Raw genomic sequence first — 26,369 nt, 5'->3', positions numbered from 1 at the left:
TCATCCTGGAGGATCTGGCTGAGACTGAGTCATGGGCTGCAGTATGCTGGCAGGGCTGCTCATGTTGTAAAGCCCCCCCAGGGCTGCTAAACTGGTGGCTTTAAAACAGTAACTGAGATAGAATAATTAAACCCCCAAACCGTGAAGCTTCTGTGGCAGGAGGAGGTGGGGGAGGAAGGATGCCCGTGCTCAGCTAGCTGATCACTGCAGACATTTGGTGTAAAACACGGGCCCAGCAGCCTCTGGGTCAGGTATTTTTCTGGGGTTCTCCTTCGCACCTAGGAGTGTCCCTCGACCTGCCCTCCCTTCTCACTGACAACCGTTTTTGTCTTTTGTGTTTGAAGTTCAAGGCAATGTCTCTCCTTTGGTTGCTGAGCAGTGCATGTAAGTGCTTTATTGTGCCAGCTCTTAATGCCAGGATGTTTCTTTTTCGGTATCTCACGTAGTTCCTTGCTCCACCTGTTAACCTAGCTAAAACCTGTATTTGTAATTACGATATGCTTCCTTCAGAGGAGGTGTTCTACTGCTTCTGTGCCTTTCAGCCTTTTTCTCCTTTCTTCATACCTCCATTAGAAAAGTGAACTGTTCTCTCTTCAATTGCTCATCTCCCCCTCCTCCACACCTCCTAAGTTTTTTTTTTTTTCCTTGATTTACTATTGGCACGTCTCCTCACTTCACTGTCTGCTGATTAGCACCCTTGGTACGCTCGCAGTTGCACTAGGTCAAGCCTCACCTTACACAATGGAGTCATTAGGAGTTGCAGCTTCCTCTCATTTTCAACACCATTGCACAGAGGAAAGAACGAAAGGGCCCACTTGTAGGTTTAGGCAGTAATTCTGAGGTAAAACAATTTCCAGAGAAAGGCTTTGTTTCTCAAGTCTAAAATATTTTTGGAGGGCATTCCAGCCTTGCTGAAATATTTGTACTTCAAAGAGAAACAAAAATTTTTAAAATGAACTTATAAATGATTTTTCTTATTTATTTATTTATTTTTAAAAGGGGGGATGGATCATTTTGATGTGTTGAAACAAGACTAATTTTTCAGCCTCAAACGACTTATTTCATGATGTTCTTTTCTTGGGTATACAGATGTTTAGGAAAATTCTTTAATGAAACAAAAAATTGACACTTTTTTTTTTGGTCTTTTGCTTATTAAAGAAATATTTCTGGTTGATAGAATCAGAATCATTTAGGTTGGAAAAGACCTCTAAGATCATCTAGTCCAACCTTTGAACTAGCACTGCCAAGTCTGCCCTTAAACCATGTCACTAAGCACTACGTCTACGTGGTTTTTGAAGATCTCCAGGGAAGGCGACTCAACTACTTCCCTGGGTAACCTGTTCTCATACTTCATAACCCTTGCAGTGAAGAAATTTTTCTTAATACCCAACCTAACCCCCCCTGGTGCAATTTAAGGCCATTTCTTCTTGTTCTATTGCTTGGTGCTTCTGAAGTGCACTTGTCTCAGAACTTTTTTTTGAAGTTCCACAAAAACACAAAATAAGTTCATGCAGTGTTATCCACAATATGCTATTGGAAAACTCATGTGGATTTAGCATTTTTAAAAAGTGGGTAAGAAAATATCTGATTTTTGGCATTTGAAGTCATTCATGCAAGGGCCCTGGTGGATGTGAGAAGCAGGACAGCAAATCAGGAGGCTGACATGGAGGTTCACATTTGAGGTTGGGCATGAAAACCAAGGAAAAATCTGTTCAAAATCTCTGTAAATCCGAGACATCTTAATTGTCTTTTTAGGCTAAAAAGTCTAATGAAGCATGACAGGTTTGTGCTGGAGGGAGTGGGACTAGTCTTAGTGATCGTGGCCAGCAAGTCAGACAGGCAACAGCACTTTCAGCAAGGTCAAAGCAAGGCAGGGTATGCTTCTCCATGCAAAAGATGCACCTGCTTGGCAGCAAATGCACTTAGTGTAAGTACCAAAATAGAAGGAAAAGAGTTTTCAAAATTGTCTTTTTCCTATTGCCAGAGCTGTGTATGTTGCTCTGAAGTAAAATAAGTGTTTCTGATACAAAACATTTACTTTGTGTATCAGTCAAAAAAAAAAAACAAACAAAAAACAAACACACAGTGTTCTGGTTCTTGCATGTTGGTTCAAAACCCTTTTCTGTATTGTTTTCTTCTTCACTGGAGGTTGTGTATATAAGTACAGAATTTTCCCATGTGTTTGCTGCAATGCATGATCCTGGCATATGTTTGAATCAATTAACTTGGAAGAAAAAAAGAAAATTACACCAGAGCCTTTAATAAAGGAAGGTGTAATTAACGACTTCAGATTAATTGAAAATGTTTGCTCTAAAAGTAGCAATTGAGCTCTGTTCTGATTAACTACTTTCTCACATACTTCGTAGCCTTGCAGAAAATGCTGTTCAGCAGAGAGCAGAAGGAAAAAAAAGCCTATCTAATATCTCTGTAGAACCTTTATAAGAGAAACCTGTCATTTTCCCATTCTAAAATATTCTGCAGTACTGTAATTACATTATACAAAAACATTCCTTGATTCTTTCATTTAAAAGGAAAATCAGTCCCTCAAGGGCTGGAGACTCAAAGGGGGAATAGGCCAATATTACAAATTTGATTCTGGATGAACTAGTTGCTATTTTATTTTAAGCAAATGACTTAGGAGAGCTGTCAAAGAAACATGCTTCCCATGATTTCATTTTCCATTTTTTGTGAAAAATTTCAATCCTGTCATGCTGGACATAGAACAGTCAGAACTGAAAGCATTAAAAGACAGTCTTTCAAAAAATATTTCTTTAGAAGTTCTGGACTTAGTTGGACCTTGTTACGTTATTGAACTTTGTTAAGCTAACATTCTTTCAAAGAGTAGGAGATATTTTTTAATTAGTTCAAATGATTAAAAATTGTCTATATTAACATACATTGACCTTTCTTTCTATTTGTATTGCCTTAAGTAATCTTGGGAGAATCAATTTCTAATCCCTTTCCTCCCACACATTTGCTGTTGTGGTCTCTCTGGGTCTGTCTACAATTTACAGCATGTGTGAGCTTAAGGGGTCTTGTTCATGAAGCCATTGATCCTCTGTGGCTGTCAGAGCCTGGTCTTAGGCACAAATTTCAGACCTTTCTCTGGCATCTGAAGACCTGCCTGCAATGTGAATGGTTTGGCCAAGTCTCCACAGCTTGTCTCTGACTGCAGCCCTAGTTCAGGATGCCTTGCCATTAGTATAGTACAGAAAAGCTGAAATGAGACCCACCATCAGAACAAAGCTTTTAAATTCCTGTCATGTTTTTAAAAATCAAATTTTGGGGATTTTTTTTTTTTTTGTCTTCCTTTTAGCTTGTATTTGTAGCAGAATAAATTTCCAAATATGAAGTCTGCCTTTCAGCCACATCTGTTCAGAAATTTAAATATAATTTCCACAAAGTTTTGTGTTAATAGAAGTCACCATACACAGTAAGGGGAACCAAGGTTTATTTTGTTTGTAGCTGCTAAAAAACTTTTGTCAAATGTGGGGTCAGATTTCAAGAATGTTTTACTGTTAATCTACTCTTCTAATCACTAGACTCTCTTCAAATACAGATTACAAAGGCAGAGTCTAAACTACTGTTCATTTTTACAGAAATCTTGTAAGATAACCTGCAGGTGCATTTATGCTTTGATCCAATATGCACATACTCATGGTAGAGTTTGAAGACATACATTAAAGATAGCTGCCGTGCATAAAAATATTGCTGTGAAAATTGCCTATTGTATTTGTAGTTCTTTAGGCAAACTTTGCCACATTTAGTATAGAATTTGTTTTGTTACCTAACGTGTTAGATGTTGAGATAGATCCAATGTGCAGTAATAGGTCATAATTTTAACATTCATGGCTCAGTGACTTTAGGAAGTCTCTGGAACATAAATATCAGTTCAAGAAAAGCAAACAGCTTCTACTTTTTTGTCTTTTCACAGAACTGCCATAAGGAAGCAAAGCATCATTATTGTTTCTTTCAGTTCTCAGCAAAAAAAAAGGAAGTAAGACTTAATAAAAGCCATTGGCTGTAAGATTTTATGAGAGAGAGAGAGAGAGGCAGAGAAAAAGGAAGAGAACGAGAACCGTGCTGTAGAAAAGCAGGTGTGATTCATGAATAAACTATAGTTTGTAACCCTATGGGATACTGATGAAACAAATAGAATTTTCACAGACATGGATAATACAAGAACACAAGACACTTTTTCACAGGTAAAGACAGAAACTGTTATGGCTTATGTGAAAGTGCTATTTGTTGTGCATAACTGAAGAGGTGGCATACGAGAAACTGAAATGACTTTGTGTTTTATTGGTAGGGAATTTGCAGTAGATTGTTTAATGTAATTCATTAGCACATAATATGAGCGTGGACTGGTTTAATATATCAGAAATTGTTTGCAGAAGGTGGTTACGAAACAACATTTTTCTGTACTCTGCTTTATTCTTAAGAAAGTTGAAATGTGCAAGGTTTTCCTGATACGAAGGGGGAAAAAGAGAAGATCTGTCTTTCTATTGCTGCTAGAGAGGATTTATTAATACTATATATTATCTGCACTAAAAATTTCCATAAGGTAATTGGAGGGGGAAAATAGTGTTTTATATTATAGGCAAATGCAGTTTTTGATAATCATACTGGTATTTGATAAGATTGATATGTCAGAATTGAATATACATCAGCTTGCAACACTACTGCATTTCTCTGAGAGCGCATGACAGATATATAGTCTTTGTAGCATTCTGCTGGTTTCAATACTTGTGTGTTTGGAAGTCTGTTACCTGGAAAATTAAGCCATGGAAAATTGCCCTCTAGGTAGGAAAGCTGATAGCAGCTACTGGTGGAGAGTCCCTGGAGTAAAGAGCAATTAAAAGGAAGGGGTGTGTTTTGTGTAGGTTGGAGGTGTGATGGAGTGATCTAAGTTGGTTCTGGGCAGCTACTAAGAGTGGCTTGGCTTGCAGTTACTATGTGCTTTGAGAAGAATATGATATCTAAGGAGAAGTCTGCTCTGTTGGTGTACTTCCACTTTTACGAGATGTTCACAGGAAGATTTGCTAGGTGAGGCTCTAGGCAAACTCAGGGTGAGAACACAAATGAGTATGAAGCCTCTTTTGGTTTATCAACATCTTTGGTTCATCAAAGAGGAAGAAGGGCGTAGGGCATATTTTGCATTTTGTTCTCTCCATGTAACATCACCGTGCATGGCCTTTCAAGTGTTTTTGAGGGCAGTGTAACAGGTCATCCAAAGACTGAGTCAGCTTGGCAGATATTAATTGCTTCACCTGAGGAGATGACACCTGAAATGTAATAAAGTTACAGGTCCCATCTGGCACTATTCAGTGTAACGATGTGCTGGGATCTATTTGGAGAAGCTGTTGATGACAATGCTGTTGAAAAGGCACACATTCAGACTGGAAGTGTTTTCTCTTTCTTTACTGTCTACAGCCCCTGTGTTTATTGCCCAACACTGACGCACAGGCCTGAGGTGCAGCTTATGAATCATTGCTCTTATTTTGGCAGGTACTGCTGGGGAGGTCAGGGGCAGCACAGATGTGGAAATAACCAAATGCTTGCTACCAGAAAGGGCTTACATGAATGAGAATCAGAAAACAGGAAGCTGTAACCAGATGGTGATATTTTTTCCTTTCTTTCACTCCCCAAGGCCTGCAATAAAGCATGTGCATAAAGCTCAGGTTGTATGTTCACCAAGTGATTTGCAAAGCTAAATTGAGCCTGAGAAAAATGTTTGAAACTTTTTGTGAACTTCTCTTAAAATCTGACTGCATGTCTTTCTGATGCTTTTCATCTAAGTCTTCTGAGGGCTGATGTAAGGTGGAACAGTTGTCAACCCTTTTGCTTTTCTAGCCTGCTTTACTTTAATCAACCACTTTAAAGTACTTTTATCCCTATGGTTTTCCCATACAATTTTTTTGCTGGACTTTTAGTTAAAGGCCACCTCTCTTAGGTGATTCTTTTCTTTTCCTGTTTTTTTCGAAGGTAGCTTAAAGCAGATATTCACTGTGTATATATGTCAAGGGATCAATTCTGTTTAAATAAGGCCAAATGATTCCATATCTTCTGATATATATATATTCATGAACATGTACCCAGCCTCAGGAGGAGCTAGGAGCTCCTGTAGCTTTGGAGATGGGCTATTTTTGTGAGACTACAAGTAAGAAATCCAATTTTCTCCTGACCTACTGGGGCTTCTAAAGACTTCACATATTGTGTGGTCGGTCCAGCTCAGTTATAGATCTGGAGCAATCTGCTCCTTGCAGCTAATGTCAAGTGTTGGTCAGAGCAAAGGACTTTTGAGACAGGTCAGGTTCCTTGGTCCTCTTGTTTTGAACTTAGGTGGTGCATGCTTTGTGGAGGCTGCGTTTATATTTAAAACCAGAATCAACTGTAGACAGAGTTAAACATCAACGTGAAAATACTTTGTGTAGGAATCAGAGCTCACTTTTCCTTGATTCATCTAAAAAATCCTCAAAACTTGGGAATGTCTTTCTTGTGTAAGGTAAGATCAAAAGACCCAGGGAGACTGCACTGAGTTCTCTTACATTTTCTAATCAGTTGGAGATAGCCCATTGAACAAAGAACAGGGGAAACGCCTGTGGGAGAGGGGCTGAAGTGCATCCTCAGGTATGTCTTCCTTATCATCCTTACAGCAGTAGGTGCTGACATCCCTCAGTGAAATTTCTTGCTACAGAGCCATTTGGACCTTTATCTGTCTTGTCTCATTCTCAGTGTGGTACAACCTCCTGAATGTGGCAGCACAATATATGTCGTCAAAGATCTTTTTGAAGGGATTATTTTTTTTTTCCCTGAGTTTAAGAAAACACTTAAAGACACAGTATAAATAGATATACAATGAGCTGGTTCCAGGAAAGTTGACCTTGGAAAATGGAGTCTGCTTTTGTAGGGGAGCCTTAAGAACGTGGTGAAGTTGTGTAAGTTGTGTATATATAGACAAGGACTATATTCTGCTAGATCTGTTGGAGTATAAGGGGAGACTATTGGAGAGGGGGAGGCAAGGAGAAAGAGCCTCTTTTTGCCTAAACACTTTGTTATGATGATTCATTAACAAACCAGAATCCTGGGATGAAGGGGGGGAGGTGGGAGGGGAAGGAGGAGGAGGTTAGGTAAGAAATGAGACATCAGCAGAGAGATACTATTTTTTTTTTTTTTTTTCCCTTAAGTTTCAGACCTTATTTTGAATGGAATATAATAAAGAGTTTATTCATTAAACATTTCAAACAGTGTAGAATTCATGGAGACCTGGTAATTCTCACTTAAACATTCATGAAATCAGTATTGTCTTCTCTGTTTTGCACTTCATACTTGTTGCTTAGCACATGTTAACTAATGTGATCTAATAAACCTTGAGTATAATGAATCGTGTATTGTTCAGCTTTTAATAATTTTAGCAGCCAAATTCTTGCTTGATATGCTTTTACAAGACGCTAGGGCACAAGATCAGATTGTAAGTCTGTGAAGAGAAATATTGCATACTTTTCTCCAAAATAATTAGATGTCACTGCTTAATAGCCTGGTAATCTTTGTTTTATCGCAAGATTAATTGGACCATCATGTTAATAAGCAAATATGATAATCCTTGATAGTTCTTATCACTGTGGATTATTTTAATTGTGACAACGAAAGGCATGGAATGTTATTATTTTAGTAACAAGCTGAAATACTTCTATATGAACTTCCTTTATTCTATTTTAGTCCATTTTGTTGTATAACATTAAAGTTTTACCTTAACACACCAAGAAAATACACAGTAAATTCATGCTTACTAAGTATTGTTTTGAAATGAAGTGTCATTTAATGTATTCAGGACATGTATTACATGCTTCTGTGGTGGCAGGGAACTGAAATCCATGGGAGTTTTATTCCTGTATTCAGTGTGCCTAGCATAAAACTATAATTGAATGAAGGCTTTGGAAAATATTCCCATAGTAGCTACTTCAAAGGCAATCTGCACCTATTTACTTAATTCAGTTGCATCCTCTTAATTCATTTGTACTGACAACAATATTCAGCAAGAAATAAAGCTATCTTATCACATTAAAAAATTACTTAAAAGAAAAGATTCACTTTATTTACATTTTTAATGTAATTTGTGTCTGTAGAGGCCACCAACATTTTGGAGAAAAACAGTGACAGTGGAAGAGGTAAACTTCATTTAATGCTTAATCATGAAGGAAAAAATGAAAATCGAGTGAACCTATATTTTGGTATTGAACATGGAACATGTTCGCCATCCTTCACACAAGCTGGAAACTATTTCATGCTGAGAACTTCCGCATTTTCATTGGTATGCCTTGCTGCAGCCTTGATAAAACCAGTTGAAAAGCTTTCAATAAATGTTTTCCCCTCCTATTCACAGTAATATTCTTTCTTAGTGTACTTTTAGCATAAAATAAATGGGCCAGTTAACTTTTTAATTATTACAATCTATGTGAGAAACAGAAAAGTTTCACTGCTCATTGTATGGTGCAGATGCTGTGGTTTGTCCCTCTACACACTTCACACACATCCAGGAATCTTGTGGTGTGTCAGTGTATGGCAGGAGGCACACGGGCACTTCAAACATGCACCTTTCAGGCACAGAAAACTTATCCTACCTAAATATTCTGCAGTCTCAATTTCTGTTGTGAGTGCTGCTTGTGAAGATATTTTGGTAGCTATTTGAAGAAAAACAGTAGCAATTCAACAAAAATACCATGTTAGGATTGGTTAAGTCAAGGTTGCACCTACTTAATGTGAAGTGAAGCAGCAAAATCACAAAATCCATGAGTTTTAGCAATACAACATGTTTTTAAATAGTCAAAGTTCTTTCTTTTATTTCTTTGTAAGCAACTGGAGTGAGATATAAAAAAGGTGTGAAGGGAAAACTCCTAAAATACTGTTCAAACTGCTGTGAATTTTTATTTGGAGCTTTAGAACTGTAAGGCTGTGTCTTTATACTCCGAGATTGTTGCTTGGAAGCATCCACCTTTGCCTTAGTTGTTAGTACTAAATAAACTGGATTGAAAGTTGGTATCTAGTGTGGGGCAGAAAGCAGAATAGCCATTGATATACTGGTCCTATTTCATCTCAATGAGTGCTGAAGAACCAAAGCACTCTGGGCTTGGCTCTGCACAATCAAGGGCACCCCCTTTCCTGCTTCAGATTGCCCAGGCTGTTAGGATAAGCCTGGCTGAAACAGGATCTAGGATATGTAAGTTAGAAATTGGAAAACTTGTTATATTTCTCATGATCTGAAGCTTGCTGCAAAAGGTATCTCCATAGGTCTTTGCTTGTTTTTTTTTTTTTTTTTTTTTTTTTTGTTTTGTTTTGTTTTGTTTTGTTTGTTTGTTTGTTTGTTTGTCTTCTTGCTTGAGCTCTAACCATGTTCTGGTCTCCCTCCAACCTGCTCACCTCTTTTTGGGAGATGTGGAGAACGTCACACTCTTCCAGCAGAAGCCTTTATCAGTGCTGAGTACTGGAAAGATGACAATGTGTTTTGCAGACTATGCTGCCGTCTATAACCTCCCAGTGGGATGTTTTATTGCAACAGCGTGAAGCTGTTAACTTGTGTTGGTTTGTAACCTGCTATAACTTCTGAGTCTTTTTCTGAAGAAAATATGTTCCTCAGCTACCCTGTGTGTAGCTGGTAATTCTGCTGAACTTTCTCAAGATACTTTTTTCCACTTGTTGAATTGTGCTTCTCTAATTTGTCAAGTTTGTTTTGAATTTGAATACCCGTTGCAACCTGCTGTGGTTCTTTCCACCTTCATGTCTGTGAATTTAATAAGCAAAATCTCTATTGCCAGATTGTTAGTGAAAACATTGAATAGAACAAAATGAATTCAGTCTCCTGTGCAACACCACTCAATATACTCTTTGGTTTTTCACCTCTGGTAATTACTTTCCGAGTGTGGTTTTCTGACAGGTTCCAAGTGCTATTAGAACGAGGGTCCTGCTGAGAACGTGAGGGCCCGTTAAGTGGTGATTGAGGGAAACACCGATGTAATTGCTTCATGTTAGACCTATAAATCATCAGGTTTTCAGAGGGGACTTCAGGAGAAGTTTAGGTATAGAGATTCTTCAATATGGAGAAATCTTCAGAACTGAAAGAAAGAATAATCACTTTGTATTGTACACTGTGCTGTATACATTTCACTAGGATCCAATTTATGATTCAGATTCCAAAATATTTTTGAGGCTAGCTCTTTAGGATTTTTTGATGTAGTACTTAATTTTTACAATAATGTAATAAATTATATGAAAATATCTTTGGGCTCCTTCAGCTCCTGCTGAAAGTGGCAGAATTTCCAGTGTTTTCAGGGAAATCAAGCTACTGTTTGATGAATACCTTCTTTGAATAAATGTTGACAGATATTATTCAGCCAGATATAGATCTGAACAAATAATGCAAAACATTATTACAGATGGATAATTTACTTGATGAATAGCAGCACTGTTTGACAAATAATATTAGTCTATCTCTATGACTGGCTACAAAAGATGGTATTGCCACATAAAAATATCCCATCAGTCATCTGTATTGGTATTTCATGTAAATTACAAGTGAAGGTTTTTCAGATACCCCCAAACATAGAAGACAGCCACTCCCCTACAAATATATGGGAGCACTCAGTACACTTTGGGCCAAGTTCAAGCCTGGTGAAACTGAATACATTAGGAGATGAAAGTTGATAAGAACTGTAACTTTTAAGGCAACCAAGATTGTGTCTGCTGTCTTGAAAATCATTTAAATGACATGTTCAACATGCAGGCAGAGTGGAGTTCAACATCGTACTGTAAAGAAGGCAAATACTCTCAGTAAACTACAGTAAACTAAGCCAGTGCCTTTGATTTGGAGGAAAAGAAAAAGAAAAAAAAAAAAAAGCATTTTCTTTAAAAGCACAGCTTGGAGAAGGAAGTTGCTGCTTGAAATTTCACCCGAGGTCAATCGCCGCATTGTATCCTGGCACTTATTTTTAAGTTTCTCCACTGTATTTGCTTTCCAGAAAGTGTTGTGTACTGCAGCTGGAAGGCACTGACTCAACAGAAAATCCCCAGAAGGCTTTACCTCTAAGTCACTTCTTCCTCCTTTGTTAGGTAGAAAAAAAATCTATTATTAAAAGCTATATTAAAAAAAAAAAAAAAAAAAAAAAATTAAATGAAATGAAGTGAAAATATTTCACTATGCTGGATGAAAAAAAGCATCAGGCAAGTATGTTAAAACAGAATATTCATTGTTGTGGAGACAACCAGCATTCAGTCAGGCTAATGCCAAGAAATTCATGAGACCTCTGTAAAGAAATGCATAGTCTCTGCTTGGCTCTTCCCTCTTGGTTTGAGCCCCCTTGTCTCTTAAAGAACTGATCTTAGCAGTGCTAAAAGGAAGATGCTTCTGTGGAGTGCAGAAGAGGAGGAAGCCCTCTTCCAGCCTTTCTTCTGGGTCCTGCAGCAGCCAGACACTGGTTTGTCTCCTACTCCTTGCAGCTAACAGAGAACGTTTAACCTTGTTGATGTTTAATAAAGACAATGTAAGGAATGCTTAGCAAGAGCAATCAATAACTTGACTAGATGTGAATGAAAATATTTCCTCATTTGTACAGGGAGCAGGATTTCTGCATGACTTGGCTTTGTTGTAACAGGAAATGATAGAGCTTGGTGCATATTAGCTCTGATCTTCACCTGAGTAAACCTGAAATAATGTTTTACTGAATCAGCCCAGTATTGCAATAATTGAGATCATACGTATAGCTGACTGACATCCAGATTTCTTGCTCTTTTTTTTCCATGGGTGTATGTGCACACATTCCAGGAGTCTTTTTGCTTTAGATTACTGTCATATTATTATGATGCAGGTAGGATGGTCAATGGAATATGAATATGCTGAGGAAAAATCACATAGCTAAAATGCCTCTGTAGGTAACAGAGAAAAAGAAACAGGTCTTACATGTGCTGAATTGCAACCTAGAGGGCCTAAGGGATTCTACTGATTCTACAGGAGTCAGTGATGCTGTGGTGGGTTGGAGGATGTGAGCCAGTGGGCGTTACAGAACAAGAGTTGGAAGGAACAGGCCCAGGAAGACATTAGCCTGTCTTATGCCTCAGAGGTTTCCTGCACTCTGTGTGCCTTCTGCTGCTGTGTTCAACCAGCTGTAAATGACTCTCCTAATGTGGCTGTAACCCCTCTTTCTTGGTTGATGCTCGGAAGATTTGGGGACCTTTTCTGATATTTACCACTGCATTTGGACTACATGTAAAACCTTCCATACCTCTTAGGGCCTGTTGTGAGATCATACTGGGTGGATGGAGAGTGGCAGGAAGTCCTGTAAAGCGTCGAGAAAAGTACTGCATTAGCAACTGCCCAAGAATAAGCCAGAAATCTCTCATCTTGCCACTAAACACATTTTATACTGTATCTTGGACAAACATATGAACAACTTATCCTATAGAGTAATGGATGTATAGAGAATTCCTGAAGCCCCATGCTCTTCCTTCAACTGTAAGCGTTGATTTTTCTTTAAGATTGGCTAAGTGGCTATACCAAATTTTGGGTGGCTGAAGAAAATTTAATCTGTATTTAACAAACTTCTTTAACCTGGCAGGTAAATGAATGCATTATTAATGGAATCTCATGTATTTTCTTAATGTGCATATTTTATAATAGAAAAAAAGATATTTTCTAAGTCTTGTTATTCAACCTGGTATAGAAACATTCTGTTTCACTGCACCAGTCACATTCTATTAGGCAATACAACATGATCTGACTTAGTGGCATTTTGGTGGATAGTTTGACAAAACTTGTTTCTTTTTAAGAAAAAAAAAAAAAAGTAACCAAAATAAACACAAATATGAGCATTACAAAAATTGTGATGTGCTGAGAGAAAAGCCCCACAGATACAAAACGATAAAGGTCAGGATCTGTTGCTCAAGTCTTGTTTGCAAGTAAAAATACTGTGCTAAGATGTCAAAAAACAAAGCCAGATAGACTTCTGACAAATAATTTTGACAGATCTCATAAGCTGAAAAGTGCCTTTTTTTGCCTCTCTTTTGAAATGCGTTGTGTCCACCCTCCCCCCACCCCCTTGACTTACAGATGTGCAGAGAGAAAGAGCTAACAGAGACATTAAAACAAGAAGGTGCTGTTAAAAATAACCTGTACCAAGCACCAAATTTTGAGCACTCTCTGGGGAATGCATTAACTGTCAGCAGTCTAACTTACTAGCTAACCTTCCTGAATTTGCAATATAGAAAACAATTTGCTCCTTTTTTGCAAATATTTGTCTTCATACATTATTGAGAAAATTAAGAAATGTTTCCTGTTGTTTTCAAGTCATAGGCAGAATTTCATTCTGGTCTAAAGATGGCTTTGGTGAAAGTGAGCAAAACGAAGAGCTGAATATTTTGTAGATAAAAAAATGCATTAACTTCTGTGAATTTATATGAATACAAATTTTGTACAAAAGAAAAAAAGAGCTTTTGAAAATCTTCAGCAATGCAAATCAGAAACACAATAAATTACAAGAAAGGGTCTTGGTTTTGGTGGATATGTTGTGGTGAGGTTCCCTGGTGCAGGATAGACTATTTGCCTGGAAAGACAGACCTTAAAATAGCCAGTGCTTGGCACACTGCAGAGTATGGAGCTGCACAAGAACAGAGATGGTGGACGAGTCACCGATATCCTGTGGGGAAAAAAAAATAAAAAGACTTCAAAGCCTCATGTTTTGGAAGCTGAAACTCCGTTTTTTGGCCATTCATAGGAAGCACCCCTGCAGATGTGCACAATATGTTGTGCTGTCAAACACCACTGTGAAATTCAAATGAGAATTGAGCTCCTACATTAAATTACGTGTGTGCTGAAGCGAAGGAGATAAATCCTTCTCTTGTTTATGTGAATCAGACTGTGTGTTTGTCATAAGGCTATGATGTTGTCTTTATGTTATTTTTATCCTGGTGCAAAATCTTTGAACCCTTCACCATAGAAAAGGACCTAACAGTTCCAAAAAGACTACCCAACTTCCTATCAAGAATTGCAATCCTGCAATAGAATCTTGCACTTTAAAACTGGTAGAATTTAGCCCTAAGGTAACGATATTATTCAATTCAGATATATCCATATTCTTGTTTGCCTACACAGAGCCTATTCAGTAGGGAATTATCTTGTTAAGATCTAATCGTATACAGTGTGTGTGTGTGGTGTAAATATATGGCCATTTAAAATTCAAATACAGAATGTGGAGGTCATTGTAGAAACCTTATGTGCCTCAGCAAGTATGAATGAATTATCAGACTGCTTTTATTCTTTCCTTGCTGTTCACATTGCTATTTGCAGCTGGGAGCTATGCTATAAGTTACCTTTATATTAGCATTGAAAATTCCAAGACTTTAAAAACAAAATATTTCTTCTTCTTTTACTCCTAGTTTTATTTGTGGGCTGCAAAAAACGTGCAGCATGTCTCTTGATCAGAAATGGGTTCTTGTGTTGGAAATCAGGAAAGCTAAAGTGTGCTCAGTGTAGTGTGACCGGGAAGAAGAGACAACCTGTGGATTTACAAGTCACTGACCTCTGGGGTGTAGCTGGTTGTTTTACATTGCCCATCAGGCTCGTGCTAAGTGCCTGTGGTGCTTGGATGGGTGGGCAGCATCTTGTTCAGCTGCAAGGCCGCTTTCCTGGGGCTCTGAGCAGAGAAGCTGCTGTATGCGTGGAGAGCTGTGGGCATAGATAAAGGAAGCGGCTGGTCAGGAGAGGAAGGAGCTGGGGGTGGCAAAGCAGCTGCAGCCCTGCTGCTTGCTCCATCTGCCTCTGGTGTCTGGCCAGCTGCTTGGGGGCTGCTGCTGGGGCAGTGATCACCAGTTTTGTGTGGTAAAGCTGGTGAGGGGAGCCCCCACCTCTGCTTACCCATCCCCTCCTGGGCAGCAGCTGGGCAGCAGCCCTCACTCACCAGCAATCCCTGGCTTTAGCTCTTTGTCTTCTTTTTCCTGTTACAGAAGCAGCAAAACCAGTTGAGGTCTCGGTGCTTCATCCTTGGGGTAGCCAAATTCGGATTTGCTTGTGATACTGAGGTGCCTCTCACTGCACAGCCGGGGCAGTGCTCCTGGAGAGGGCTTTTCTTATGGGAGAGCTCCACGTGGAAGAGTTTAAAAAGGATGATTTGAAAGAAAGATTTTACCACAGAAACTTATCTCCTGGTGGGGAGGTCATTCTCCAGGGAGGTAGGAAACATCCTATATTGTAGCTAATTGACTGTTGTAGCTAATCCACCAGATAAAAGAACCACAAGTTCCTAGGCTGAACCTGAGCATATCTGCTGGAACAAGCAATAGACGCAAAGATTTGGTAAAAGTAAGCAGAATGAGGAGTTGAATATTTTGTAGGGGAAAAAAAACCAACCCACTCCTTTGTGGGAGTGTGACTTCCCTCATGTTAGTAAGCTTCTTGCACAAGTCCCGAGCTCTGGTACGTGTTTTTTCTAAATTTCTGGTTCTGCTATTGCTCAGGAATGGCTATTTTACTGGGGAAATCTTCAGTCTGTCTCAGAAGGCTGTTGTTTATTCCTCCTATGAAGGGCTGTGGAAAAGCTTCTACAGTGTAAGTGGCCCGGTTACTCCACTTTCCTTTTCTCTTGCTTTATTCTGGTTTGGTATTACAATCCCCACCCAGTTCATTTTAGAGTAACATAAATTAACGTGTGTAAGCTTATTGACAGTGCAACTTTTTTTTTTTTTTTTTTTTTTTTTTTTTTTTTTTAAAGCAAAGGAAAGGGGAAGTGTAATGCCTGCTTGTTAACGCATTCAGATAAGTTCAAGTGACAGCTGTACCTGGTGGTACAGGTATCAATTTCTCTCCCCTTCACCCTGAAAATTTCGAATGGTCTGATTTTGCTTTCATGTTGTTTATATGCAGTACTTTGCACTACGGGTAAGACACAGGCAAGCATGCAAAATTGATGTTTTCACTTCTTGCCAGATTTTCTAACTAAAAAGATTTCCTCCTGGCAGTTCTGTCTCCAGATATTACCACCCCATCTTCTAAAATTGTAAAAGCCCCTGTATATTTGATATCTTGTGGACTCTCACCAGGTTTCAAAGGGGGATTATATTTGCTGGGCAGGTTGTCGATAGAACATAAAATATGAGTGAAATTGTAATTTTATGGCAGAAACTGTAGCTGCAACTGTCACAAGCAGTCAGTATCCTCAATAGCCGGATGAAAAAACAGTCTTTAAAAACATTTGATTGACTTTTTTTTCCAGTTAAGCCAGGAAAAAATCCTCAAAATTATGAACATGGTGAAAAATAAAGAAGTGAGCATTGAAGGAGCTTTGCATTTGGCACAGAAAGAGGTGTATGCTGAAAAGGTAAGGTCACTGTTTGATCTATTTTGCAAGACATCCAAATGTACAAACATGTTCTGGAAAGCCTGTGTTTGAGTGTAAGGAGCATATCTGTGCTGCTTTCAAAGCTGCAGCCCTGATTTGTGCAAACATACATTTCCAGTTTATTCCAGCTCAAACCAAATGTTTCTGGTACTAAAGGCTAAAATCTGCTGCTACGGTTGTCCTGTTCAATGGATATCTCATGTAAGTGCTGTGGCGACATTCATGTCATTACCTGGATTAAGTATTTTAAATTTAGATTGGATGTGTCCATACAAACCTCCTTCTTCCCTGAATAGGTTACTTGTATACATTAATACATCAGCCTTGTACTCCTCTACTTATTCCCAGTCTCATCTCCCTCATTGCTTTCTATCTCTATCCAGCAGAGGATTCCTTGGAGAACTTTTCACTAGCTAGTTCCCTTTCTGATTGGGGTTTTTGAACCACCCTCCCTATGGGAGAATCTCCAGGAAGGAGTGAAATCTTATGATGTGCTAATGACACAATCTGAAAATTTCTTGCACGGCAGGAACTAATAGCGATTTTGAGACAAACCTGAGCTTTTTGGAATTTTAAAAAATATCTTTCTGAACTGCTTATTAACTTCTTGGCTGGAAAAAAGTAGAAGAAGTAGCAAAAATAAGTACTAATAAAAGTGGCATAAATTTTGCAGAAAGTCTGCAGACAACAAAAATATTGAACTCAGCAGTGTAAGACTATGTGGACATATATTCTCAGAGTAAGAAAAGAAAGGGTTCCTTTTCTACGTTTGCCACATTAAAGATTTTGCTAATTATTAGAAATAAATGAAACTTAATATATTTGGATCATGACCTTCCCCTTACTGCATTTTCCTAAAGATGTAAAATTAATCATTGTCCATGCAAACAAAATAACTGATGTAAGAGATCAGATATCAAATTGTATACCCTCACTTAATATCAAGGAACAAAGATTTGCCATTTTAATGCACCATATTCAAGGGCTTGTAAATATTTTTCTTTAAAGTCACCAACAGCCCTTGTTTGCTAGTTAGTGCCTTTAATAAATGGCTTATAATCATGTATTTTGAAATGTACTTGGTAAAATTGCATGTGTTCTGTTCTTTTCTTCCTCTCCTTCCTGTTTTCTGCTCTCTGTTTTGTTTTCCAACCAAATCTGTGATCTCTCCATTAGTTCAGCAGGAGTTGCAGATATTCTGTGAAAATCAGACCAGGAGGGTGCTTCTACATATCTCCGTGTGGAGTGTTTGTACAAAGCCCCCAGCACGGTTTGATCACTGTTTACTGAGGTGATTTCACCTGAGAACATGATTGTATTTGAGTGTACGAATAATAATAATAAAAAAGCAAAACAAAACTACAACAACAACAAGACAACACCACACACAGTGTGGACATATTGCTGATTTCTGTTCTATTTTTTAGGATTCGCCGGATTTGCTAACTGGCTCACAATTTAACTTTAGTATCTACAAATACAAGCACTATCGGTGGCAGAAACGAATTCTGCAGGTAATTAAAAAAATCTTACTTTTGAAGAATATTAGGTGCTTAAAATATTAGACACTTAGGTCGCTCAATAAATATTACAAGATGACTTTATACGTTCTGTGGTTCAGTGGGGTGCAAGATAACGAAGAAATATTCTCCATTTTACTCCAAAACTATTCTGGGAATAATATCTGAAACTCCTTTTACTGAGCCCCAGACAGGGCTGTAGAGTGAACTTGATGATCTAAGAGGTTGTTTCATCTCTAAGAAAACCCCAAATTTCTAACAAAGATAATTTATTATTATCTTTGCCTTGGAGATGTTGTTATTTGTTACTTTGCTAATGTAATTTCAACTGCAACCCCTAAAACCTACTTACACACTTGGGAAGAAATGTACCCGGGAATACTCAGAATCTCAGGCCCCACTGAAAGTAAGAGGAACTCAGGAATTCCCAGTGACAATACACATTTTGGCAGATCTTTCTGAAAATTTTTCATTTCCAAGTAATGTGTTTAAGATTTAATAAGTTGTTTTCTAACATTTATTTATTTTTCAAATGCTAAAATTGATTCCCCAACAGGTTCACAAACCCTCTATTACAATAACAAACATGTCCTAAAGAGATGTCATCTATCTTATTTTTCATTTCCTGGGCCAGGGCCTCAGCAGGTGTAAATTGGACCAGGTTCATAGACTTCAGTGCAGTCATTCCAGTTAACTTCGTTCCAGTTGAGAATACAAAGCACTGTGAAAAGTTTTTAATTTAAAAATGACACTTTATTTGGTGTAGATACTCATTCATCACAGATTGTACACGTACTTCACACATTGCACCTTTCTTTTCTGGCAGAGCTATATGACATGACTAGAAAAAGGAGGATTTTCTGGTCAATATTTAAAGATTCTGATTGTGGTTTTAAAGAAACTTGGTTTTGATCCTAGAATTGTGTCCCCCCAGTGTATAAAGAGAGAAATGCAGTTTTCAGGGCTGCCAAATTGGGCTCTGTGGGGAGTATTACATTCCTATTTCCTGGCTATTCCTGGCTATTTGCTAAAATGCAAACGTAGATTTTAAGGCAAATACCTTATTGACTTTGCTCATAAGGTTGTCAGTTTTGTTTGTTTGTTTGTTTTGTTTTACTCATTTTGGAAATTTGGAGCAATTGCAGTCCTCTAGTTACCAGTAGCTATCAAAAGTCACAGATAATAATGAGAGTGATTCTGCTTTGGAGATTTCCTGCTATAAACAGAAATGAGGAAAAGGCCATGGTATTAAAATCCAGTTAGAACAGTCTGCAGTATATGAATGAAAGGTGCCGGGAATCATTTATGACCAGAGGTAAATATCTAACCTAGGCAATATCTGAGCTTATCTTCTCTGTGGGCCGCTCTCGCTGATGTGGGACAGTCAGAAAATACTCACATCTCATTGTATCAACAAAGCTGTTTCTGCTCAGCAAGGGTGGACATGCAGAACAGATATTGGAATCTGTCTGTGCCAGTTTTTAACACTGTAAATAAGATTATCATCATTCCACTGCACAATCTTATTTTGGAACAACCACTTTTTAATTGTTGCAGCTGGGAAGCAGTAAAAAAATAACTTTATTGACTATTAATATCACTTCACGTATATACATATATAGATAAAAAAATGTGATAGATCAGATCTAAAAGTATAATAATGTTTGTGTCAGAAAGTAATCTACCAGTAAATTACAAATATCCTCTTTTCCTTACATGGAAGGTGCTGTTGCAAAAATAAGCATCTTCACTCCATTTTAGATTGAACTAGTTAGTAATTGAATCTCTACTGAGATGGTCATGCCATTAGTTTGTGCTACCACTACTGCTATGGGAAATTTCTGCACTGTTTCATAACAAAAGGAGAATTTCAAAAGAATTAATATTTCAGAATGATAAATCGATACATATTCATCTAAAGAAATAGATAGTCATTATAACTGTGTTCCCCCTGTTTGTTTTGTAGCTAAAACAAATACAGTACTGTATCTCAATGATGGAAAGCCATTTTTTATTCTAATCATTGGCAAAATAGATATGTATTCTAAGCTGATCCTTTATCTAAATGTCCTTTCATGGTGATACTGGGGACACTCTTTCCCTTCCAGTGAAGAGAAGTGACGGAATCAAGTAATGAGAGCTTTCTGTTCCAGATTGATTTCAACACAAAGACAATTTTTAACTTTGAAAAAGGAATTATTAAGAAACAGTTCCCTTTCTCACAAGTCAAAGCCTGTGAAGATACTGAAAGAAGACGCTTCAGCATTGTGTTTCATGGGCGACAAGATTATGAGCTGGAAGCAGTGTCTCTTGATGATAAAAGGAAGGTAAGTTTTTATACTGCCACGGATAGATTGCTATAAATAACAGCTAATATTATGGTATGGACCCAGCAGGTCCCAGTCATAAATGGGAATTGTTATGCTGTGCATTGTGTAATCAAAGCAGTAGGCATGTCTTTATTCTGTGTATGTTGATACATAGAGCAAAAGGAATGTGAGTCCAGGATAAAGTTTGGCCACTAAGACTAAAAATCTACAACTAGCTTGGGATGTAACATGAAGATAGATCCATTTTTTTTTTCAACAACAACTTGAAGGCAGTTGGTCTGACTTAGTTGTATAAATCAAGCAAACAAAACTGATGTCATGCATATTTGGATTTTAACTGAAGTTTTCTAAGAGATTGTTTTCTTTATATGAGACATACATTTATAAAAATGCATACTCTTAAGAATGAATGAGGCCACCCTCATGCTGTGGGTGGAGTGGGGAGAGGGAGAAGAGCTAGTGGTTCCTCTTTCACCATCAAAACATACTGTACTTATAAAGTTATCAGAGGAAGACAGCCTAGGTATTTGTGTAATTAATTTTTGCAAGATTTTGTATGAACTGTTTCAGCTCCTTTTGAGTTCTAGGCTGAATCAAATATTCTAAGGAGTTCATGTAATTAGGCTCTACACTGAAATCTGAGAAACTCAAGTTGTGAAATTAGCCTTTCACCTGAGTGCAGATACTGACCGTGTTTGGGGGTGGGTCAAGTATTGGAATTCATGCCATCCCACTGCTGAAGCACTAAAGTCAGATGCGCTATTCAGGCTGAGATATAGACTCTTAAAAAACATGGAATAGTTTAGTAAGAGTTTAGACTTTAGTAACCTGTTAGTGAGAAAATCTTTTGCAGAGGGGTTTCTCCCTCATGAAGCTTATCAGTTTGCAACATAGGAAGGAACTTTTATTTCAGACAGCACCTCATGGCTAGTTAGCTTAATTTTCAAAATTGTGTCTAGCAGAAAAGCTTAAAGGTACACTTGTTCTGTGGTAAGAACACTCAGATTAGGCACAGTATAACAACAAGAGTCATTTAAATTCACACCCACCTTAATCCATGCTACTTTCATCTATGCCAAACTTTAATTTTTCTTCTGGGTTCATTTGAGATTTCTAATTAAATCAGTCAAGTACTACTTGGGCTTGAACTGAACTGAACAGAAACTTTGTCTTAGATTGCTTTGTATATGAACTATAAATGTAAAATTATGTTTTAGAGTAACGTCTCCAGAAGAAAGTTTTATTCTCCTTATACAGACAGGTATATTCTCCTTATACAGACAGGTTTAGGATTGTGGACATGATAAAAAATTGCAGTTAAGTAGTTAAGCATCATAAAAAGATCCTATTTATTCTTAAAAAATAAAAATAATAAATAAATAAAAATTACCTATTTGGCCAGTTCTTATGGTGTAGACAATGTTTTTGCAGCTGAAAAATCCACCTGTTAGTGTCTGATTCAATGGAATTAATATGGAAAATATGCTCTCTCTCTGACACTTATTATATAGATAATATACCTTCTGAGCAGAGTTATACAGAGTAACTCATACAAAAGACCAGAAGAGTCCTGCTCTAGAAGATCTGCAGAATATGATGTGATACATGAAGGACTGCTGGATTTGCAGCAGAACAGTTTTATATCCACTGAATGGGTGAAGTATGAACTATATCTTTATGGACCTTTGGATTGTAGATTATGTTGAATTGTCTGGCAAATACTTTAAGATTTTATTTTGTTGATAATAAGTTAATTGTTTAATTTCTTTTTAAAGTTAAAACTTAGATGCCCAATTTGCATGAGTTGAAAACATTGAAATTAACTGTTAGTGTAATAGTGGTGCCCCAAATGGTGGAGTCCTAGCGTGTTTTACTAACACAAGTATATAACAATGATGGTTGTCAGTGATTTTAATGATGGCACTTTATACTTACCTATTTACTTTTTATTCAATTTGCAGTCACAGTAAAAGGAAAGAAAGACTGGGAAAGCAGATAAGGAGTGTAGGAGTTGTGCTAGAGAATGTTGACTCTCACTTGCCAAATGGCTGCCCATCCTACAGAGAACCCACTCTTCTCTTGAGCCAGCTTCTAAAATATCTTTTTTTCCCCCCATGGTCAGGTATTGCTTATGTTATCAAACAAGAGAAAAAGAGGGGAAAAAAATCCATCTAGCAGAAACTAATGAAAAAAATTTAACATTGTAATTATCTGCATGGGGCAATTATCTCAAAAGACTTCACAGTTCACATAAAATGATTTTAATTGTTTTTTAAAGGCTACTATTGTATGTCTTGTAAACACTATCCTCAAGTGTGTCTCAGGATTTGTTACCTTGCAACATTTAACAAGTTTGTTAACAAACAAAAATTGATTTTTATTTATCTTGTGAAGCAAAGCCCTTGTTGCTTCCCACTTGATATTAATCCTCTCTTTTTTGGCAAAGTAAATAATGGTGGAAACATCTGGAGATCCGATTAAACTATAAGTCCCTGTTTTAAAGAAAGGAGAGATCAATATAACTGCCAGCTCCATTAAGCAATTCTTATCACTTTGACTGTTTATGTGGGAATAGATGCAATTTATATTTTATGTTTAATTCTTCTGGTGTTGCAAAACTTATTTAAATTCTTCATATAACACCTTAATCAACTAGCCACACCTTGAAGAGAGAGTAGAGGGAAAGAAAGGTCTGATAGGACTGTCAGAATGATAAAGAAATGCATTAACCCTCAGGAAAAGTGAGAATTCGAATGCTTAAATAAAAATAAAAAACACATACAGTAAAACCCTGCACTTGTTGAATGTGGGGCCTTTGTTATAAGCAGCAGAGCAGAATCCTAGAGGAGAGAATGAAGCAGGAGATTTCACTGTCATAGAAACTTTATTGTGAGGCAATTTGTGCCAGGAATAATTTATCCTTTGAATCAGTAATACCCACACTTTGGCACAGTGAATTCTGATGGAAGCCCTTGAGTGGAGAGCATTTACTCCCTTCTCCCACATGACTCGTGGGAATGAAGGGGACCAGGATCAGTCCTCATGGAGAGAGAGCATGCGCTGAGGCATTTCCACGTGGGAGAGTTATTGGGTTATAAGGCTGTGCACTAACTTATATCCTGGTGGCTTGTTTATAGCTTGGTGGCAGAAAAACCTGGAAGACCCAGAAACTGAAGCTTCAACATATTATGCTCTGATCAGCCACATAATAAATTCTGTTAAAAGCTACCAGTCCTAAGGAACTACCATCACAAGCCAATGAGAAGCATAAAATGAGTCGGGGAGACAGACTGTGGCTAATAAATTAACAGGATGTATGTGATTTTTAGTCAATAGACAGATCTTGTTCTTAATTTTGTCTAATTTGATCACAGACATAGTCAGGAAGTTCATCTTTTATGTCACTGTTTACTGTGTGTCTGATGAGAGTAAGAAGCCTTTATCTCAAAGATTTTGTGCTTTAGTGTTGATACTTTTTGTCTGTTCCATGGAAGATGGTATTAATATGTGGTGACTCATTGACAGTAGAAAATTCTTTAACAAAGACAAGGACTGTGTAAATAAGTAGTCTGTGAAGAATGAACAGAATCTCTATTCCTTGCCCTCCAGGTACTTGGTACAACTACGTGAAGGAGAATTGACTTTGTATTGCATAGGTCTGGGAAGAGAGAGCAAGAATGCACACTCTGTAACGAATACAATTAATTTGTCAGGTGGTGATGTGAGTGTCAGCAAGGAGAATGAATGTGGTACCTTTTCAGTCCAGACCAAAGAACACAATTATTTGTAAGTATAATTGCTAATTAATAATTTGTTAAAGCAGAACAATTGAAAACAAGGTCAAGCAGCAGAGAATCTGAGTGTCCCAGAAGAAAATACAGCTAGGGGGGAATGAGGCCATCAAATTTATGTAGATAAACCCTCCCATAGCCATACAGTGATTTGAGTATTTTAAGATGGCATCAAAAGCACCACACAGTGGAATTGAGAAGGGGCATTGAAATGCTTCCCACAAAAGCTTGTCTAGTCCTTGTGTCAGGAATCAATGGAGAGATACCAATTGGCTTGATTGCACACATATGTGAAGAGGTTCTGACCAGCTTGTGCACCAAGCTCATAAGACTTAGCACATTGTTCACCTTCCCTCAAGGTGGAGAAGAGGAATTACGAGGTAACTGCACCACAAAGTCAATATATGGCAAAGCTTCAGCTCTCTAACCTTAGACACGTAAGCAATTAACTCTGTCTGAAAAGGTCAGAGTCAGCAGCACTAGGCTCCTTTGACAAGTAAAGCTGCTGAACATCATTCTGCTTAATAAGAAATATCTATGGTTGTATTAGTCAGCATGTTATTTACACTTCCTTACATTTATATATGGCATTCTTAAATTTCAGGTTTCGAATACCCTTTACTGTCCAAAATAACAGGACAGAGGATGTCAGCAAGCTCCAGAATGAATGGGTGTCTCTCATAGAAAGGTACTGTCAGCTGTGCAAGGGTACCTCTCTCTCTCAGGAGGGATCTGAAGGAGACACCTCCTCTGAAGCTGATTACGAGAATGTTACCGTAGCTCTGAATGAAGAGAAAGAGGAGGCACTCTATTTCGGTTTGAGTTCTGCAACAAGTGATTTGAACAAACCTTTAAACTCCTGGACAAAGCCTGCAGAAGGGGAAGCAGCCCTGGCATCACCATCTCCAATTCCCATAAGTAAGGCAGAGGTGCCACCAGCCCCACCTGTGTTCCCACAGCCCTGCAGCCTTTCTCCCTTGACAAAGAGAACTAAAGCCTTTCACTGGGATGTTGTTCCTTGTGATAAGGTAAGGATGAAACTAACAGTAGCTGTAAAAGAGAGGAAAAAAAAAAAGTAGTTTGTATTATCTGTATAATTATCATAAAAGTACAGTTGTGCCACAAAACAACCGGGATGCACTTCTGTATGTTTGGGTAGAACAAAGTAACACTGTTATTTTGTCTTTTTCTCTTCCCTGTCATTCTTATGTTTTAGATTCAAAAATCCATCTGGGGATCATGTGATCCATGCAAGAAAAAAATAGACATTTCCAGACTCTGTGATCAGTTCCAGATCCAGGACTTGGCTGCATTTTCAGGCAGTGAACCTCCAGTCAAACAGCACATCCTGTTAGATCAAAAAGTTGCACATAACTTCAGTAAGTGTATTAAGAACTGTATACTCCTATCTGAAGAACTGGGGTGAGAACTGTATGAATTTGCTATTTGTGATTTCTACCATTTGGTGGGTAAAAGAGACAAGCCTGGGTCTAAAGGCTCAATTGTTGTAAATGTGGTCTTCAATGATGTAGAATAGAAGCACCAAACTGCTCTTCCTTTACAAAATATCTGGATGTGCCCTCAAGCTGTGACGCTGTTTTCTTAGGAAAGACATGTAAAATCATATATGACACCTGTGAAATCAATGTTAAGACCCTGACTTCAAAGGCTTTCAAAATGTTGTGGGTTGGCCAGGTGACACAAGTCACCAGAAAGCAGGTTGGTAGTTTGCTCTTTGGATGCTGTGCTCAGTCTCTCTCCAACACTGAGTTAAATATTCATGTAGGTTGAAATGTTTTGGTAAGAAGCCTTTGAGATAGCTACAAGCCTGGTTGTAGGAACTCTCTTGACTTCTCTCTTCAAGCTGACTCAGAAAACTTAGACTGTGAATGACTGTCTTGAATGATCGTGAACTGGATCCTTCCCTCCCATAACCTGGGTATGATTCTGCCGAAGGCCTAACCTAGAACAGTATTTTAAAACTAATAAAACAGTTCAACATGTGGTTCTAGTCTTGCTAATAAAACAACGTAAAGGTCTTTCAAGAACTCTAATTAGAAGTATTGGATACTAAAGGAGAAAGAATAATTGTTCTTCAAAGACTATAATGGTTTCTGTTGCAGAGATGGCTTTCCAAAAAGTTCTATAACCTAGCACTGTTTTAAGAAACGTTACAAGTGTAAAGAATTCAGGGCAGTTAATTTTGAAGTTTTAATGATTTCATCTATGAATATTGATAAGAAGGAATATACTTTGGAGATTGTGTAAAGTTTTAATTGAGAACTGTAAATAGAAATAACTTGTTGGAATTATTACATCCATTGACTAATAATTTGAAGGATTAAAAGG

At 37.8% G+C, this 26,369-nt stretch overlaps 1 protein-coding gene across 6 annotated transcripts in view; it reads left to right on the top strand.

Moving 5' to 3' along the window:
* The window catches only part of LOC101796210 (formin-F), an 89,127-nt gene that overhangs the window by 41,340 nt on the left and 21,418 nt on the right, over positions 1 to 26,369 (top strand). Inside the window, exons 1-9 of one of the 6 annotated variants that reach the window (XM_013105398.5) lie at positions 4,025 to 4,205; positions 15,499 to 15,589; positions 16,254 to 16,358; positions 17,807 to 17,893; positions 20,053 to 20,226; positions 21,741 to 21,889; positions 23,839 to 24,015; positions 24,625 to 25,048; positions 25,237 to 25,399. In XM_013105398.5, coding sequence (XP_012960852.2) covers positions 4,144 to 4,205; positions 15,499 to 15,589; positions 16,254 to 16,358; positions 17,807 to 17,893; positions 20,053 to 20,226; positions 21,741 to 21,889; positions 23,839 to 24,015; positions 24,625 to 25,048; positions 25,237 to 25,399 — 1,432 coding nt within the window. In that variant the 5' untranslated portion in view covers positions 4,025 to 4,143. Of the gene's footprint in view, positions 1 to 235; positions 385 to 4,024; positions 4,206 to 5,373; positions 5,509 to 15,036; positions 15,214 to 15,498; positions 15,590 to 16,253; positions 16,359 to 17,806; positions 17,894 to 20,052; positions 20,227 to 21,740; positions 21,890 to 23,838; positions 24,016 to 24,624; positions 25,049 to 25,236; positions 25,400 to 26,369 lie in introns of those variants that run through there. The other 5 variants (XM_021276577.4, XM_005010421.6, XM_072026489.1 and 2 more) reach the window with 5 other exon arrangements.

The sequence above is a fragment of the Anas platyrhynchos genome, chromosome 21, assembly GCF_047663525.1.
Source record: "Anas platyrhynchos isolate ZD024472 breed Pekin duck chromosome 21, IASCAAS_PekinDuck_T2T, whole genome shotgun sequence".
NCBI classification, from domain to species: Eukaryota; Metazoa; Chordata; class Aves; order Anseriformes; family Anatidae; genus Anas; species Anas platyrhynchos.
The sequence above is the reverse complement of the archived record's forward strand: the minus strand, read 5'-3'. Positions and strand labels throughout refer to the sequence as shown.